This window comes from Rissa tridactyla, unplaced genomic scaffold (assembly GCF_028500815.1).
Source record: "Rissa tridactyla isolate bRisTri1 unplaced genomic scaffold, bRisTri1.patW.cur.20221130 scaffold_33, whole genome shotgun sequence".
NCBI lineage: Eukaryota > Metazoa > Chordata > Aves > Charadriiformes > Laridae > Rissa > Rissa tridactyla.
Window position 1 is genome coordinate 363,834 of NW_026529545.1, and position 17,276 is coordinate 381,109.

The 17,276-nt window shown below is 45.0% G+C and overlaps 2 protein-coding genes across 2 annotated transcripts in view; both read left to right on the plus strand.

Moving 5' to 3' along the window:
* Positions 1-17,276, plus strand: part of LOC128903419 (scavenger receptor cysteine-rich type 1 protein M160-like) — a 903,222-nt gene that overhangs the window by 224,942 nt on the left and 661,004 nt on the right. The gene's annotated exons all lie outside the window — the stretch shown is intronic.
* Positions 1,317-6,884, plus strand: LOC128903397 (endogenous retrovirus group K member 8 Gag polyprotein-like). The gene is made up of 2 exons (XM_054187413.1): positions 1,317-3,337; positions 6,760-6,884. The coding sequence occupies exon 1, from the start codon at positions 1,318-1,320 to the stop codon at positions 2,344-2,346; it is 1,029 nt and encodes a 342-aa protein (XP_054043388.1). The 5' UTR covers position 1,317; the 3' UTR covers positions 2,347-3,337; positions 6,760-6,884.

A 17,276-nucleotide genomic window follows, 5' to 3' on the forward strand; every position in this document is an offset into this window, starting at 1 on the left:
AGCCTCCCTGCTGTGAGAGATTAGATTAAGGGCAAAACAGGTGGTAGAAGATGGAATTAGTACATGGGAAAAATGAGAACTGAGAAGGCAGAAAACATGTTGTGCTAGTGACTAAGCAATTTACGACGCGAATTCTTGTAACCAATCTGATGTGTGAATGAACTGCATGCACAGCGCGTGGACAGTGTAACGAGCTAATCAGAAATGAGCGAGTCACGTGTACAGCTACAACGCAGGGTATAAAAGATGATGATCTGTGCTTAATAAACAGCTTCTGTTGGTTCACATTGGATCGTCTGGAGTCCAGTTATTTCTCCTCAGATGGTGACCCCGACGTGATCCCGATGGGCGCTTGGCTTGAGCAACGGAACGCGAGGGGCGGAAGACCCAGAAGGAGATCCACCGTCTGGAGGACGGCTCAGCTGGACTGAGACCGGGCGGATTGGGCGGCAATCCGGAATAAACAGACAACGTGGCCACGGACACCCAGAGAGAGGTGAGCAGCCGGGGCAGGAGATGGGGCAACAAGTAACAAAAGAAAAAGGGGCTATATTAAGACTTCTCCTGCATATCCTCTCTAAGAGAGGGGTGAAATACGATGAGCGTATGCTCCGAAGGTTGTTAATATGGTGCAGAGAGAACAGATTCGCAGCAGAGCCCCAGACAGCTTTTAAAGCAGAAATATGGGAGGCTGTTGGGAAAAAACTGTGGGAAGTGATAAGTAAAGGAGACAAAGAGGCATCACCGTTGGCGACGACATAGCGGTTGGTGTTATCGACCTTACAAGATATGAAGGCGGAGCGAGCCACAGCGGCCGGGGCTTTTGCAGCATTACAACCCACGGGAGGAGGATCGAACAGGCCAGGTCCGAAGGTTTTGGGACGATCCCCTGCTGATCCCCTCTGCTCCACCTGAGGAAGTTCCAGAGAAAGAAGAACCGATGGAGGAGGACGTTCCCTGGCCAGCACCGCCACCCTCGGAAGCAAGACCAACGGCACCTCCACCAGAGTGGTACAACCCCAGAACTGGGTTTTATGAAGGTCCACCTAAGCCTCCACGGCAACATGTTGATGTGCACCCCAGACCACCTTTTGATCCATCACTGTACCCACTGCTTCCACCGTCGCCTCCCTCTCCCGCTGAACAAGAATTGCCGCAAGGCGCATGCGCGGCAGCAAAAACACTGCAACAGAAATTGGAACAGTTAGAGAGAGAACAACAGAGACCATGGAAACAAGAGGAGGAGCAAGCGATATGAAATATGGAGAGGCGACAGCAGGGTGAAAGCGGGGGGGGTATGGGGCGGCGGTAACAGGAATGCGGGAGGAGAGTTGGGTAACGGGAACGTGGGAGGAGAGTTTGGGGGGTGCGACCGCGGGCTCAGGGGAGCCGCCGGATCCGCAAGTGCATTGGAAAGGAATCATTCAAAATGCCTTGGTAGAGGGTATAATGTTACCAACAGCATTTCCGGTGATACTGGGGGGAACTACGGGAGGTCGAAGGAATCCCAATAGATGGGAGGGTCTTCCTTGGCCGATGGTAAAAGAAGCGAGAAAATTAGTGTATGACTTTGGCCTTAATTCTCCCTACACTCAGTCGTTTCTTAACAATATTTTCACTACTAATATTATGACTCCTTTTGATAGCCAGACACTGATGTCCATTATCCCCACCCCAATGCAAGAACTAACGTGGAGATCAAGGTGGGAGGATGGTGTACAACGTGCAGTGATAGCGAATTTGAATAGAGTGGAGGGGGATCCGTTGCGGCTGGCAACCATGGAGATGTTATTAGGAACAGGTCCTTTCGCTGATGCTCAGCGACAAGCGCGGCTAGATGTCACTATCTTAGAACAGTCTGCAAAGTTGGCTCGCGAAGCACTGAGGACGTTGCCGGAGGATGGCAAGGTCACTCCCCCATATACGACGATAAAACAGGGCCCCAGCGAGGGATTCATGCAGTTTCTTGATAGACTAAGGAATGCGTTAGACCGGGGAGAACTGCCAGCGGCAGCCAAAGAGGCGGTATTTCAATCATTGGCCGTAGAGAACGCAAATCCAGCCTGTAAGCGTATCTTGCAAACTTTGCCTCGACACGCCACCGTTACCGACATGATAGAGGCATGCTGTAGGGTAGGGACACCTGAAGAACAGGCAGGATTTTTGGCCTCCGCTTTTGTTGCGGATGTCAAGCCCTTGATTAATAATCGTAATTTGGGACCGAAATGCTTTAAGTGTGGGAAGGTCGGTCATTTGAAGATACAGTGTAGAGTAGAACAGCAGAGGGGAGAGACAGATATGACGCCTGCTAGGAGCGGAGGAACGGGAGGATTTACGGGCACATGAAATCGGTGTCAGAAATTTGGACATAGAGCATCTGAATGCCGCTCAAAATTCCATAAGGATGGCACGCCATTGGGAAACGGGCTGATGAGCGCGGGGGGCCCGAGCGCGATGACACAAAACAGGCCTCAGGGTCAGGGTGCGTGGGTAGCGCAGCCTCTGCCACCACAGGGAGTGCCGGAGCGGACGTGGCAACAATAAAGGAGGTTACCCTTACAGACTCCCAAGTGCAGTGCATTCCTACTGATATGGAAGGGCCACTGGGGTATGGACTGAGTGCACTATTATTGGGACGATCTTCCATTACCAGACGGGGTTTGTTTGTGTTACCTGGGGTAATAGACGCTGATTATACAGGTCCAATTAAAATAATGGTATGGACACCCACTCCACCTGTGCATATCCCAGCGGGTACTCACATTGGACAACTAGTGCCATTTAAGGCCGCTGTTCCGACAGCCGGAAATCAGATAAGGGGGGATAAAGGTTTTGGCTCAACAGGTAATGCCGATATATATTTAGCCCTGAAATCAGTAAAACAAAGCCCTTGCAGCGAGTTGCCCTAAGAGCACCAGGGGGTCAAAAGTGCGTACTTGATATGCTTGTAGACACCGGCGCTGATGTGACTATTATCAGTCAAGGTCGTTGGCCACCCTCTTGGCCCGTAGAAGACCCAGCTATACCCATAATGGGGGTCGGAGGAACTCAGACAACAAGAATAAGCAAAGAGGTGATCCAATGCCAAATGCCTGATGGTGGAGCTTGTTCAATACGACCGTATGTGACAGTAGCGCCGGTGTGCCTGCTGGGCCGGGATGCTTTAAGTCAACTGGGTGCTTGCTTAACGACTGGGGGGACGGGTTTTCTGGGGCGGCCATTGGGGAAGAGCGACCTCTTTTGAAATTGAAGTGGAAAACGAACGACCCGGTATGGGTGGACCAATGGCCGCTCAATTCGGAAAAAATCGAGCAATTGAGCAATTAGTACAGGAACAGTTGGAGAAGGGACATATAGAACTAACAACCAGCCCTTGGAATACACCCATTTTTACCATCCCAAAAAAGAGTGGCAAATGGCGGTTATTGCATGATTTACGAAAAATTAATGAGGCTATGGGGGACATGGGTGCTTTACAGCCAGGTTTGCCATCCCCTATCATGATCCCTAAAGGGTGGGAGATTCTGATAATAGATCTGAAGGACTGCTTTTTCACAATATCCTTGCACCCCGATGACTATCCGAAATTTGCTTTTTCCGTGCCAACAACACATAAGAACGGGCCTATGTGCAGGTATCATTGGATAGTGTTGCCACAGGGAATGAAAAATTCACCCGCCTTGTGCCAGATGTACGTAGCATGGGCTTTGGCACCAGTGCGGAAAAAACACCCTGAGTGTATAATTTATCATTATATGGATGACATCTTGACAGCTGGACAACAATTAGAGTGTGACAAGGCTATTGAGGAGCTGCAGCAGGTACTAGGGAAAGCAGGGTTACAAATTGCACCAGAAAAAGTTCAAAAAGAACCACCCTGGAAATATTTAGGATGGGAAATATCTAAAACTACAGTTAGGCCACAGAAGTTGGAGATTAGAACACACATTTCGACGCTGAATGATGTTCAAAAACTCTTAGGAGATCTAAACTGGGTCCGTACATTGTGTGGTCTTACGAACGAAGACTTAGCACCTCTCATGCGCCTGTTGCAAGGAGGCGGTGGCGTTGATGCCCCCAGACAGTTATCTTTGGACGCGCAGAAGGCGATGCAGATGGTCAGTGATAGGGTCGTCAATGCCTACGCACATCAATGGGACCCTGATCATTCGATAGGTTTATTGATTATAAATCATGACGAACGTCCTTTCACTTTAGTAATGCAATGGGTACAGGAAAGGGACCCGCTACAAATTTTGGAGTGGATTTTCTTATCTGGCCAACCAAAGCGTACGGTTACCCCGAGGATAGAGGCGATGGCGCAACTCATGATTAAAGGGCGTCAGAGGATCGTTGAGATATCCGGACAGGAACCTGAATATATGGTAATTCCTTTAGTAGCTGAATACTTGCAGTGGGCCTTACGACACTCTATGGCGTTGCAGATTGCGCTTTTGAACTATGCTGGGACAGTTCAGGTACATTCGCCTCCGCACAAGTTTTTTAGTGTGCTACAAGTAGGACACATTGAGGAAATTCCCGCTTTGTCTCAACGACCTGTCCGAGGGCCGACAATCTTTACAGATGCCGGGGGGAAGACACAGAAAGCAGCAATAACATGGTACACGGACAATAAATGGCATGATATTGTGATCATGGACTGTAAAGGGTCCACACAAAAGCTAGAATTACGCGCTGTACTAGAAGTGTTTCGCAGGTGGACAAAAGGAGGTATTAATATCGTATGTGACTCCTTATATGTGGTTGGAATCGTTCAACGAATGGAGCGTGCTTTGCTGAAGGAGGTCAGTGATGAGCAGCTGCTCACCCTGCTCCATGAACTGTTGCTCCTACTCAGTGAACGGCACGATCCTTATTTCATCACCGATATTCGCAGCCATTCGGGGCTCCCAGAAGGTTTAGCTGAGGGCAATAGACGAGCTGATAAACTTGTGGCTCCTGCATGGGCCGCACCACCTCCAGATAAGTTTGTGCAAGCACGTGCCTCTCATACATTCTTCCATCAATCTGCACGAATGCTGCGCAGACAATTTGGGATCTCGGAGTCTGACGCCCGAGGTATAGTGCAAACTTGTGCTGATTGTCAACCATTTATACCTAACTTCAACCCAGGCGTCAGTCCCCGAGGGCATGGACCTTTGGAGTTCTGGCAGATTGATGTAACCCATGTGTCAGAATTTGGAAAACTGAAATTTATACAGCTGAGTGTAGACTGTTATTCAACTGCAATTTGGGCAACTGCGCAGACTGGTGAATCCAGTAAACATGTACAAAGACATTTGCGATGCGCGTTCGCGGCCTTAGGCGTACCGCGTGTGATAAAGACTGATAATGGCCCAGGGTACATAGCCCGCTCAACAGAGGTATTTCTACAGCTGTGGGGCATTACACATGTGACTGGCACACCACATTCTCCGACGGGTCAAGCCATAGTGGAACGCATGAACCAGTCTTTAAAAAATTTGCTTCAAAAACAGAAAGGGGGAGAGCAAGGGCTGAGCCCTTTAGATCGACTGAACAAAGCCATTTACATCCTGAACTTCCTACGCCTCCCTCAACACTGCTTTGTACCTCCAATCGTGCGGCACGGCGCAGGTCTACAGAGAGACCTGGGGGATTTTAGGCAGGAAAATGGCATGGTAGCAGTTAAAAACAGTGTGACTGCCAGAGGTTTGGTCGGTTCCGGAGGACCAGTGGGAACAGGTGGTACGTCACTGTAGCAACAGGTTCGGTCATCTACAGCGCAGAAAGAAGGGCAAGGGTACTGATATTTGAAGATGCCACTGGGAATTAGTGTCGGGCTTATCCTCGTGATTGGAAGTTGCAGCTGAGCACAAAATTGAGAACCCTTGGTATTTCGGCTTCTTTTAATACAGCAGGATTCAATTCAGTTTACCCAACATTTAACGCGTCCCTAGTGAACTTTTGTGGAGACACCACAGGGGTGATGATTGATTTCTGCTGTTGGCTCAGGGTCATGGATGTGAAGATTTTGAAGGTATGTGTTGTATGAACCTTTCTGAACACTTATCATCCATTCATAAGCAGTTACGGGAGCTGAAGGATAACATGTCCAAATTAAAAGTGGTTAAAAATGGTTTTGATGATTGGTTAAGCTCATGGGGTATAACGGGATGGTTCTCAGACTCACTAAAGCAAGGGCTCATGCTATTGTTGGTTATATTATTATTGATTATGGTAGCCTCGTGTGTTCTCCGCAAAGTGACTGACATGATAGAAAATGCCATGTATAAGGTCTGGCTGGCTCAAGAAGAAAAAGGGGGTATTGTAGGAATGTGTCTGAGAGAAAATGGCCATGTGAGCCAGCCTCCCTACTGTGAGAGATTAGATTAAGAGCAAAACAGGTGGTAGAAGATGGAATTAGTACATGGGAAAAATGAGAACTGAGAAAGTAGAAAACATGTTGTGCTAGTGACTAAGCACTTTACTATGTGAATTCTTGTAACCAATCTGATGTGTGAATGAACTGCATGCACAGCGTGTGGACAGTGTAACTGGCTAATCGGAAATGAGCAAGTGGCGTGTACGGCTACAACACAGGGTATAAAAGATGATGATCTGTGCTTAATAAACGGCTTCTGTTGATTCACATTGGATCGTCTGGAGTCCAGTTATTTCTCCTCAGCAACCTCTGCCATGTATCTGAGCTAGTAAGCTACATATGAAACTCCTGTCACTGCTAACGCCTCGAACTATCCAGTCCATCGAATGACCGAGGGGTGGAGCGGAACTCCTCCTGATTCTTCTAGACAATCTGCTTCTCCATTATGGACATGTCGAGCACTTACCTGGAAAATGAACGCCTGCGCTCCTTTTGCACCTTTTGTATTCCATCAACTCCTTAGCAAAAGCATTCGTTTGACCTTTATTACAATTAGAGTTTGACCTTTAGGACAAAACGACACCAAGAAACAAACCGTGCCCAACGTGAGAAAACGTATACTGCACGCAAGCGCAAAAGGTGCATGTCCTATTTAAGCAAAACCAGTTTAGAATTCCTGTAAGTTGAAGGGACAGTTTTAGAATTACGTTTGTCTTCTTTTAGTTTTGCACGTTTGCCATCTGCAAGAAAAAAGCCTGTTGAAAAAAATACTATGTCATTTTTGCTTATGCCAGATGCACTTCAGCGTAACTGCAGTCCAGTACGCTCTCAAAATACAAAAATGAAAAAGAACAAACACAACTTCCTTGAGCCAAGTACTTACTCCTCTTCCAGTCGCTGGTGTTCTCTGTAAAACTCCTCCCTAGATAAAGGAGGAGCTTGTGTCACTGGGATGGGATCGGAATGCGCCGTTGGTACTGCTGTTGGTACCCAGGCTGATGACGTGTTTGCAGGAGCTGGGGGATATCCTGGAGGGGAGTCAGTGTAGCTGGCAGATGGAGGCTGACCAGGTGGAAACTGGGGAGGAAACTGTGGTCGTAGTGCCCCCGGTAGAAGAGGAAGTGCTTGGGGTGGTGGAGGGTCCAAGGAAGGCGGAGGCGCTGGCACGAAGACTGCTGTTGATGCTGGTAGCGTTGGGGCTTGGGTGCTCTGGGTACGTTCACCACGCAGGCGTCCTCGACTGGAACTTCTAAAGAAACCCAAATACACGTGTCACCGTTTGTTACACTCTGCTCTGATTTCAGAGAGGAAAGCGAACGAAGCCGGAGCGTGGTGGCGAGCACTGCGTGTTCTCAGCCTAAGCATTTTTCTCCCTGCTTCCATTTGAGACTATGCTCATTTCTTGATCCTCACACTTGCTCCCACATCCTCACCCCCGGCAGTTCCCTCAGTCTTCTCTCCCTATACGCAGCTTTGCGACTGTGGATGGAGGCTGCCCGTGCTTAGGAGAGACTCCCACGTGCCAAGTGCCCACCGCTCCTCTACCAATCCTTGATACACCTCATACTTCACACTTCTGACCTTCAAAGTACTGCACAAATAATAACTAATCTTCTCTCAAACGTCTTTGGACTTCTTCCACGTACGCTTCCTATGTTGCGGACTCATGATGATGTATTTGGCCTGTTCTCACCCCCAAATTGTTATTTTCTTGCTTACTGAATTTGAAATTTTTAGATAATCTGTGGCATGGACCCTGGCTTTTGTTTTCATTTTTCCTCAAGATTTTATAAACACAATGCACCCTTAAAATCTGTCTAGAACAAATATATACCAAAAGGGAGGACTCACTTGACGCGGCAGTGATAGATCAAACAGACTCTTCTCTCTCCCTCCAACTGAGAGAAAGCAGCTTGGCTATTTGAGATGACTAAATGGAAGGAATTCAAAATTGTCATCATATAAGAACGTTGACTTTTCCAATAGTTTGCTCAATCCGTATCAACTAGGTTGTTAAAAAAAGAATGCTGGAGGCCGAATTCTATGGGGAAATCAATTTCTTCAGCCCGATTCAGCCAGTAATCAAGAGGGCATCTTTCCACCTGATTCTTTAATTGTATTTCATTTTTAGATGTACTTACGGTTTCCTCAAAAAGTGTTAATTTTTCAGCGTCCTCTTTTCAATCGTGTACTGGAGTTTTACTTTAAATCATCTTAGTGCCATCACATATGCCCTTTGTCAAAGACAATTAAAATCAAACCATTTCAAAACTAATTGGAATCACAGAATCATAGAATGTGTTGGGTCAGAAGGGACCTCTAAAGGCCATCTAGTGCAACCCCCCTGCAGTCAGCAGGGACATCTTCAACTAGATCAGGTTGCTCAGAGCCTCATCCAGCCTGGACTTGAATGTCTCCAGGCATGGGGCCTCCACCACCTCTCTGGGCAACCTGGGCCAGTGTCTCACCACCCTCACTGTAAAGAACTTCTTCCTCATGTCTAATCTAAACCCGCTCTGCTCTAGTTTAAACCATTGCCCCTCATCGCTACATGCCCTTGCAAACAGCCCCTCCCCAGCTTCCCTGTAGGCCCCCTGCAGGTACTGGAAGGCCACAATAAGGTCTCCCGATTACCACTTGTATTCTCCACAGCTATCTGGGCACACTTACCTCATTATAAATCAGCTGTTATCTAAGTTACGTGCTACGGCCTCATTTAACAGGTTTTGAGCAGTAATATACTGAATTTCTGCAGAACACTTACAGGTCCCAGCCTGGTCTGCCACCCGCTGAGCGAGGTGTACTGGCTCTCGTTGGATGACCTTTCAGAGTGGGGAGAGGAAACAGAAAAAAATCCCGTTCACTTTATCTGATGATAATTTCTGAAAAGAAATTCTAAAGTTTTAGTTACTTACCAGTCGTGGGCATTGATTGCCCTTGGGGGCCCAGAAGACTTGGTAATGCTGGTTGTCTTAGTACAGGAATCTGACAGCCCTTGTGAATAAACGCAAACAGTTGGAAAATGAGCTCTACTAAAATACAGGACTCACTGCATATGTTGAAATAAAATTTACCTTCTCTTCCAACAAACTGCTGACTGACAGAGAGGAAGATCTAGAAAGCTCAGCAGCAGTCACCAGAGCACCAGGAGGTACAACAGTATCAGCACCGCTACAAAAAACATGAATTTTTGTTATTCAAACAGTGTTTTGATGTGCTACTGGAAATATAAAGTCCAAGGTGAGAAAAGGCTGACTACTGTAAATGGAAACAAATAAAGAAAAAGTAATCTTCACCAGATCTGCCAATCGGAAGTTGGGCGATTCCACATGAAGCCCTGAAGAGAAGTCTACGTGGAATACCGGCATTCAAAGAGACAGCTCACTGGAAACAGAATTTGTTAAGCTGGCTGCACACGGGAGGATTAGAGTACATATAACCCACATGCTGAACCTGAGTTTTGGATGATGCAAGAACGGAAATTCTATTAGGAATCGGCTGTGTTCTAGTTCGGAGGCTGCCTGAGAGGTTCTTTTGAATTGTGAGCCCCTGTATTCAACGGTACGGCGGAGCCTGACAGCCTTCTGGACAGAGTGGCTGTTTGCATTCAAGGCATCGAGCTGAAAGAAGATAAACCCTAAACTAGAGTTCAGATTTTTCACGTGTTTTCGTATTAATTCACTGGGTTGCAAAGTTAGACTGTCATGTTTGTAAATACTTCAAATGTAGTGTTTCAATGTTTGTTATCCAATCTGCATGCATCACTGACTACCCTGTGACTACTGAGGATGGCTCTGACTTATCGTCCCATTGATGGCAGAAATACTGTAGGAAAAAGTAACATGAAAACACCTGATCAATGTTACCTCCAGCTGGTTTTACACTTTTCATGAGAACATGAGATCCTCAGTACTACACAGAAATGAATGCACTCAAGAAGGTCTGACATAACCGAATGGTTACTTTAGGAATTCCTAGCCACTTCAAATCAGAGGGCTCCTGGGGAAGAAAGGTTCCTCTCTCGGGGTAAACCTGGACTGAACGACTGATAGGGGAACCAAACAACAAATACTTCCGAGAAGCTTCTTGCATGAGGTGTACTTCCAACTTATCAAAGTGTCCTCACTCAAAGTAAAAAAAAATAGCTGGAACTGTCACTGATGTCACTAATGAATGTCACTAAACGTCACTCGCTAGAGAGGAGCGCAAGAAGAAGAATCTAACTTCAGCGTTTCATATTCATGTTGCTCTATAGCTTTACTTACCGAGAAGGTCTATCTGGCTTTTCAGCACGGAGAGGTAGGGGCACTGCTGGAGGGAGATCAGGGACAATGACAGAAGAGGGACTTACTGGCAGCCAGGCTGCCACAGGTGACGGACCAGGGGCCAACGATGCCAAAGCGGAAGGAGAAGCCAGAGAAGCTAACGAAATCATTAGTGGCGCCTGCTGTCTGGACATTTTTGGCCGGAGCAGAGGCTGCAGGTTGCGGGTTATTGCTTGTCTCACGAGTGGTGGTGAAGGTGGTGGCGGTGGCGGCTGCCGCTGCTGTTGCTGCTGAATCCGCTTTCTGTAGCCAGTTCCACTTTTGAAGTTGTTCACAGCCTAGAGGCAGAAAAACATTTACAAAAACGTACTACGAAACATCAGTAGATAGGCGAACAAAAACCTCCACAGAGTAAAATTACTGGTGTATTCCTGGAAATGCCACCAACCCTGAAATAAATCAACGTGCGGATACACAAACACAGGACGTTAAACAGTGTCAGTAATGATTGGCACCTCAGAGTATCTGCACTTAAAGTAATTCTGTGTTAACATCGAATTGGAAAGGGAGGCAATCACGTTAAACAAAAGTGTGACCCGAATTTGCCAGACTGTCTCTAAAGGTGTAAGCTTCTGTAATAACAGATGAAGCATTTGAAAAGTAAATTTAGCCTCATTCAATTTAGCCTTTCTTAAGGAGACGTAAATTATTCTTTTCTTCCCTTTCAGCTTTTTACAAATAGACTTTTCATGCAAACAGTTTACATCAAAGTCATCACGTTACCTGGCGTAGACACTTGTTGGCAACTAAAGCATCAGGAGAAACATCTGCCTGATGACATGCTGGGCACGTATGTTCCTCCGATTCCAGTAATGCTGTTCTAATACCTGCGAATCATTAGAATCATCAAAATAGTTTTTAGCCAAACTAAGGAAATGTTGAGGGTTCTAATCATTTATAAAAAGACGTATATGCTTAATGGGTGAATCTGCTCTTGCCCTGAGAGCATCAAGCTATAAACGTTCCAGAGTGTAAAAAATTCCTAGTATGCAGTAAATAGCTATGCAGTTTTGGTACTTCACTATTGAACATTTGAAGATGTAGGGCAGGCTGCGTCTTGATGGTTCAACTCCTCTTTTTTTCCAGGCTCTACGGTGACAAGTCACCAACCTCAAGGTTCTTGAAAAAAACTCATCTCAAAAAAACGATAGTAGGGTTGAGTTCTGCCGGCTTTAACCAACTCTCCTGTGGAGAAGAACGTGGATTAAATGCCTAACTATCCACTTGTTGCAGACCACAGCAAGTCACCAGAGTTAGCCACATAATTTTGTGTGAGAGAAAGACACTAAAGGCATTCACTATCTAATCCTGGAATCACCTGCACAATTACGCACTCTTCTCATAATCATCCCTCCGCGTGTAAAGAGGATTTAACTACATGCATAAAAAGCAAAAAAAGCTTTCTGCCTTATTTTTCTTTCCTGTATGTGAGAAAATTCTTTTCCTACTCAGGGGATACTTAAGTAGTAAATAGAAGTGGTAACACAATCATTCAGTTCTCTCCTATTTCTGCTTTCAGAAGATCAGGTTTTGAATCAACAATCAGGGGAGTAACACTTACATTCGCCACAAAAACTGTTTCCGCAGCAGGCAATAACAACTGCATCGGTCATCGTATCTCTACAAATGGGACACAGCAACTCATCTGGAATCGGATCATCAGAGGATGAGGGTAAAAAGGGCGGCTTTTCCTTCTTTCCTCTAGCAGAAGCTTCCCTGGAGGGTGGGGTGGGGAAGGAAAAAGAAAAAAGTTAAAGATGTGGATATGAAAACTGTTCCAAGCTTTTAATTTTATCAAAGGAAGATAACAGATGGAATTATTCTCACTCCGCATTAGCCTTATAAAACACAGGCATTTAGTTTCAACTGCCAGAGAAGGGAGGGGGGAACAATTTTCCTTCTGCAGAACTCTTCCATTCATTGGATCAACTAAGAAATTAGCTCAGACTAGAAAAATCATTTTTTGACGGCTAGAAATCAGGGGAAATGAATCCCAGACCTCCTTTGCCAGAGGGTAAATCTAAATTGCAGGCTCAGGATAGAGTTGGCCTTTGAGTAATTGCATTTTATAAGTGAATGAAGTCTATGTTACAGGTTCTACCAAAGGAGATCCATGACAGAAAAACAGAAGTGCTACCGATTCCTTTTTAAGGGAACCACTCTTGTCAGCACACAGTAGCATTTTTAGTTTGGAGCAACAGGAAAACTTCAGTCTGTTTCACACGTGAGATTTGATAAAAGGCAGAGGGGAAGGAAATCTCAGCCCAATAGTCCAATTTGATAAATTTTGCAAGAAGCCTTTGAAACACAAACCAGATGCAAAACGAGCTTTCTGAGAGAACGACTCCAAGTGTAAACACTACGGAAATGTTTTGCAGAAATAGATTCTCAGCCTACCACACGTTTAACCAACTTCCAGGGGCACGAACGGTAGGACCACCCTGTTTTCATATTAGAAAGTATAGCAGATTTTAAGGTTAAGATACGGTGACAATGCTTCCTCCCCTGCAATTACAGATGCCGGCCAACTCGGCTGCATTGCCACTCAGACATTCACTCGTGGTTTCTCTCCTTCAGTTTTTGGTCAGTCCAATTAATTCCATACTTACGCATTAATAGTTGGTATGGCGTATTTTCCAGTGTTTGTCAGCATAGCACCCTTTGTTTTGGGATCTTTCACCTCCATCGTGAAACTCCTTGGAATTCCTGTGCTCTTTTTAATTCTGGGAACAGACTCCAAACTTTTGTCCTGCTAAGAAAAGACATGCAGGCACGTCTCATCTCAAGACCCACACTTAAAGTGATCTGTCCGTGATTCTGTTAAGCGGCAAAAGCCTTTCATCCTCTCCTTTTACCCAGCAGAAGGGTTGCTTCACTCAAATACTTATGTTCCTAAATGAAGATAGCCAGGATGTTCCAAAGGCTTGAGCAGTGGTTTGAACTCATCTGACATCCTTTGCCTTAACTTCAGGTTCCTTAAGGGTGAAATATCCCTTAGCTCACCATCCACTCCGAGAAGAGACACAAATCTGCTCCTCCTCCAAAGCACAGTTCAGAGGGAGATCTCAATTCAGGGCTCTGAGCCAGTCACTGGGGAAACTTAGATTCACCATCTCTGTAGGAAGGCCGAGTTCATACCTCACGCACATACGTTCAGTGACTAACGTTAAATGGCATGAATACGCAACCAGAGGCTCGTGTAATTAAAACATGCAAATATTCAACAGATGGCATCAGGGAATTATTTGACAGGCACATTAGAAACACAGTTAAGCTCACACAGATTGTCATATCGACCTTATGCAGAATCAGATTTTCAAATTATTGAAGCCATCTGATTAGTAGAGACGTATTATTTCAAATGTTCAAATTACAAGCCAGTCCAGATACGAGCAGGGTCTAAGGGAGTGACTCTCAGTGATCTGGACCTTCAAGCACCTATCGGTCAGATCAGCCACTCATGGTTTTGGTTTTAATGGCATTCATGCACAAAAGCAGCCAACTAGTTTCAACATTTTCTTAAATGCCTGTTTCACATACACAGCTTTTGCTCAACGGTAACATAATCCAGAATGACATCTATGAAATCACTGCCATTTACATTTCCAGAAAACTTTAGAGATCACTGACTAATTTGTTTGAACCCAAACGGTTTACAAAACACGTCCAAAACCCACAAAACATTACTGGCAATACACCAACATTCAATTATGGCGTTTAATGCACAGTAATAAAAAAACAGAGAACTCTGAACACCTTGCCTCCATGCTAAGCCAGCCTGCACCGAAGAGGTTAGAGTAAGTAATGGCTTTGACCTGCTTTATGGTATGTTCCTGCATTTCTCTGAAATAGTTAAATTCTCTCAAAAGCTTAAATGTGTACACCGCTTGGACGGTTTTTCACTTTTTCGAGCAAAACTTCACAGGAGTTTACAGAACCAAGGACACGTTTAAGGACAGCACTAACGGAGACCAATTTCTTTTGTTGGCTGCTTTCCAAACTATTTTTTTTTCTCAATTGTACACAATTGAATTTCTGCAGTGAGAGAGGGAAGACGTTACCAGCAGGAAGAGATCTCTCCTTCTTGGAAATGAATTCCGGCCTTTATTTTCAGAAGAAAGAACTGTCTCCTCTGCATTAGGCCCTGCCTCCTCTAATCTTTGTACTCTTTCAAGACGAGTAATTTCATTGCACAGCACTACGTCTGTGCACCAAGGGCCATCACTAGTGCTCTCCCGGCCAAAGTCATACGTTATTGAGCCAAAAATGCAAGCGATTCCATAGCCAAACATGGCATTACAACAGTTTCAGAGGGCCACATCTGCTATTATGCCACACAGACACATTGGTATAATCTTAGAAACAACTGGGCACATTTTCACAATTCACAGTTTGCGTTGAAACAAATTAGATTGCGCTCTCCACTGCACATATACTGCAATTTACGAAATTGTGCAGCATTCAAAGAATGGTTCTGTGACTACCATCACTAGAAATTCAAAAATAGGGATGCAATTGTCCACGTTACAGAAACGCTTCTATTTTGGCTGTTCAAAACCCCCCTTAAATGTCCACAGCTTACAGACAAATCAAGCCTTCCATAAAAATTGTGTTTGTTTCCAACGTAAAATTAACAAAACTTATCAAAAACGGTAGACAGCTAAAGTGCTGCTCCTCTGGGTCCTGAAGAAGACCAATACTACAACATCATCTTGAGGCTGATACGGTACTCTGCTTTTATCTTCCAAAATGGGAACTACTCTTTACAGGATGGTATCAAAATATACACACATTTTAAAGTTAAAATAAATACTTTAAATTAGTAGAAATTTTATTAAAGTCTTGTTCAAATTACAAGTGCTAGCCAGATACAGATGACAGTATAAGATTTAACAGTACAAAGAAAATGCTTTTTTATTTTTTAAGTATCTGACGAGAATATTCATATACCTTAGTAAGCTGGGCCACAGAAATAGATGCAGGAGAGTCACCAATCTGTTCACGAGAAAAGAAACACACAGTCGAGTTCTACAATCGAAAACACGGCAATAGCTAACCTCTACTGTGGTCCCAAAGCCTGCACTATAGCCTCTGACTGTCACTGAAAGCGGCATTTCCAACCCACTGGAACTTGTATTTGTTCAAAGCAAAGCCCAGACCTACGACAGCTTAAGAGTGTGGTTAATGAGGTTAATGAGAAGAAACTACAATTACCAAGCCCGTTTGAGATCAGCTTACTGCTCCAGAATATCTCAGAGAGGGACCCTTCTCAAATGCTCACGACTGCTTAAAAGTCAAAGGGGTAAGGAAGCTGTCAATTTCCAGCTAAAGAGCATTAAGAAAATATTTCCTGCATTTAGAAAGTATTTCCTGCCAGTCCCCCAAATCAATCAAGCAGAAACAACACCTCCATGAAACTTGTACACAGCCCTAAGGTAATACTGCAGAAGAACTGGGGGGAAAAAATCCAAACCCAACCAGCCAACGCAACCCTCAAAAACCAAGAACTGACAGTGAATTTATTAACTCCCATTTCAAACACAAGACTAGACAGAAACTCACATGAAGCACGTGGGAAAGGGCACCAAAAACAGGAGGAAAAGGCTAGTCTCACTGCTGGAATGTTACGTGTAAATTACAGCGGTTTCCTAAAATCCGATTGCTTGGCTGAACTAAACTTTCAGCCAGGAAGGATCACGGTTGTGCCTGACGGTGCTAAAACAATGGGCCTGGCGCTGCGTTTCTGCAGTGCTTTTACAGGGAGAGAGAGAGAGAGGATTTGTAAAGAGCGATGCAAGGCTTCCACCCTCCCCACGGCTACCCACAACCCAAATCAGGTCCAGGCAGAGCAAACTAGAAGGGAACGTTTCTGCTTCGTCTTTCATTTACTTTAAGTAGTTCTAGCTAACGCTGAGGCTTCCCTCCCACTCCAGGATTTTTCCTTTTCTTGGAGACATCTGTGCTAGCGGATGGTGAGATGCTACTCAGAAACGTGACACAGACACGCCAGGGAAGACGCGAGGCGAAAAGAACGTTAACCTTCTTTTGGAACATGTGATTTGTGTTTATGCACATGCTAGTAATCAAGAAAAATAACCCTTTTCAAGAAATAAAAACTCGTCTGAATTAGATGAAATACTATATATGTGGTTTACATAAATGCATAAAATTAACTCCTTGGGTCACTGGGCCAGTAAACTAACTCAAACTCACAATGCGAGGCATTCATGCATTCATGGCCAAAAAGGAATTCGAACCACTCGGTGACAGAATTACGGGTGTCAGATTAAGACGTAGTGGTTTTAGACCTACATACAAAAAGCTTACAATTTTAAGTTGATTGGATACTATTCCATGAGCATCAGAGGCTGCATTCTTCGCAGAACACAGAGCCAGAGTTCATCTCTTTCTAGATTTAGGTGATCCTACCAGCTTATCAAGGCATCAGATCCAGCGGTCCAGGGTTAGTGTAATGCCTCACACCACAGCAGTGAAGTACTTAAAATAAAGATGAAAAATAAAACCCACCAAATAGTGATTTTTATACTGTAGGGACTATTTTGAAATGTGTAGTTACGCATAGCATT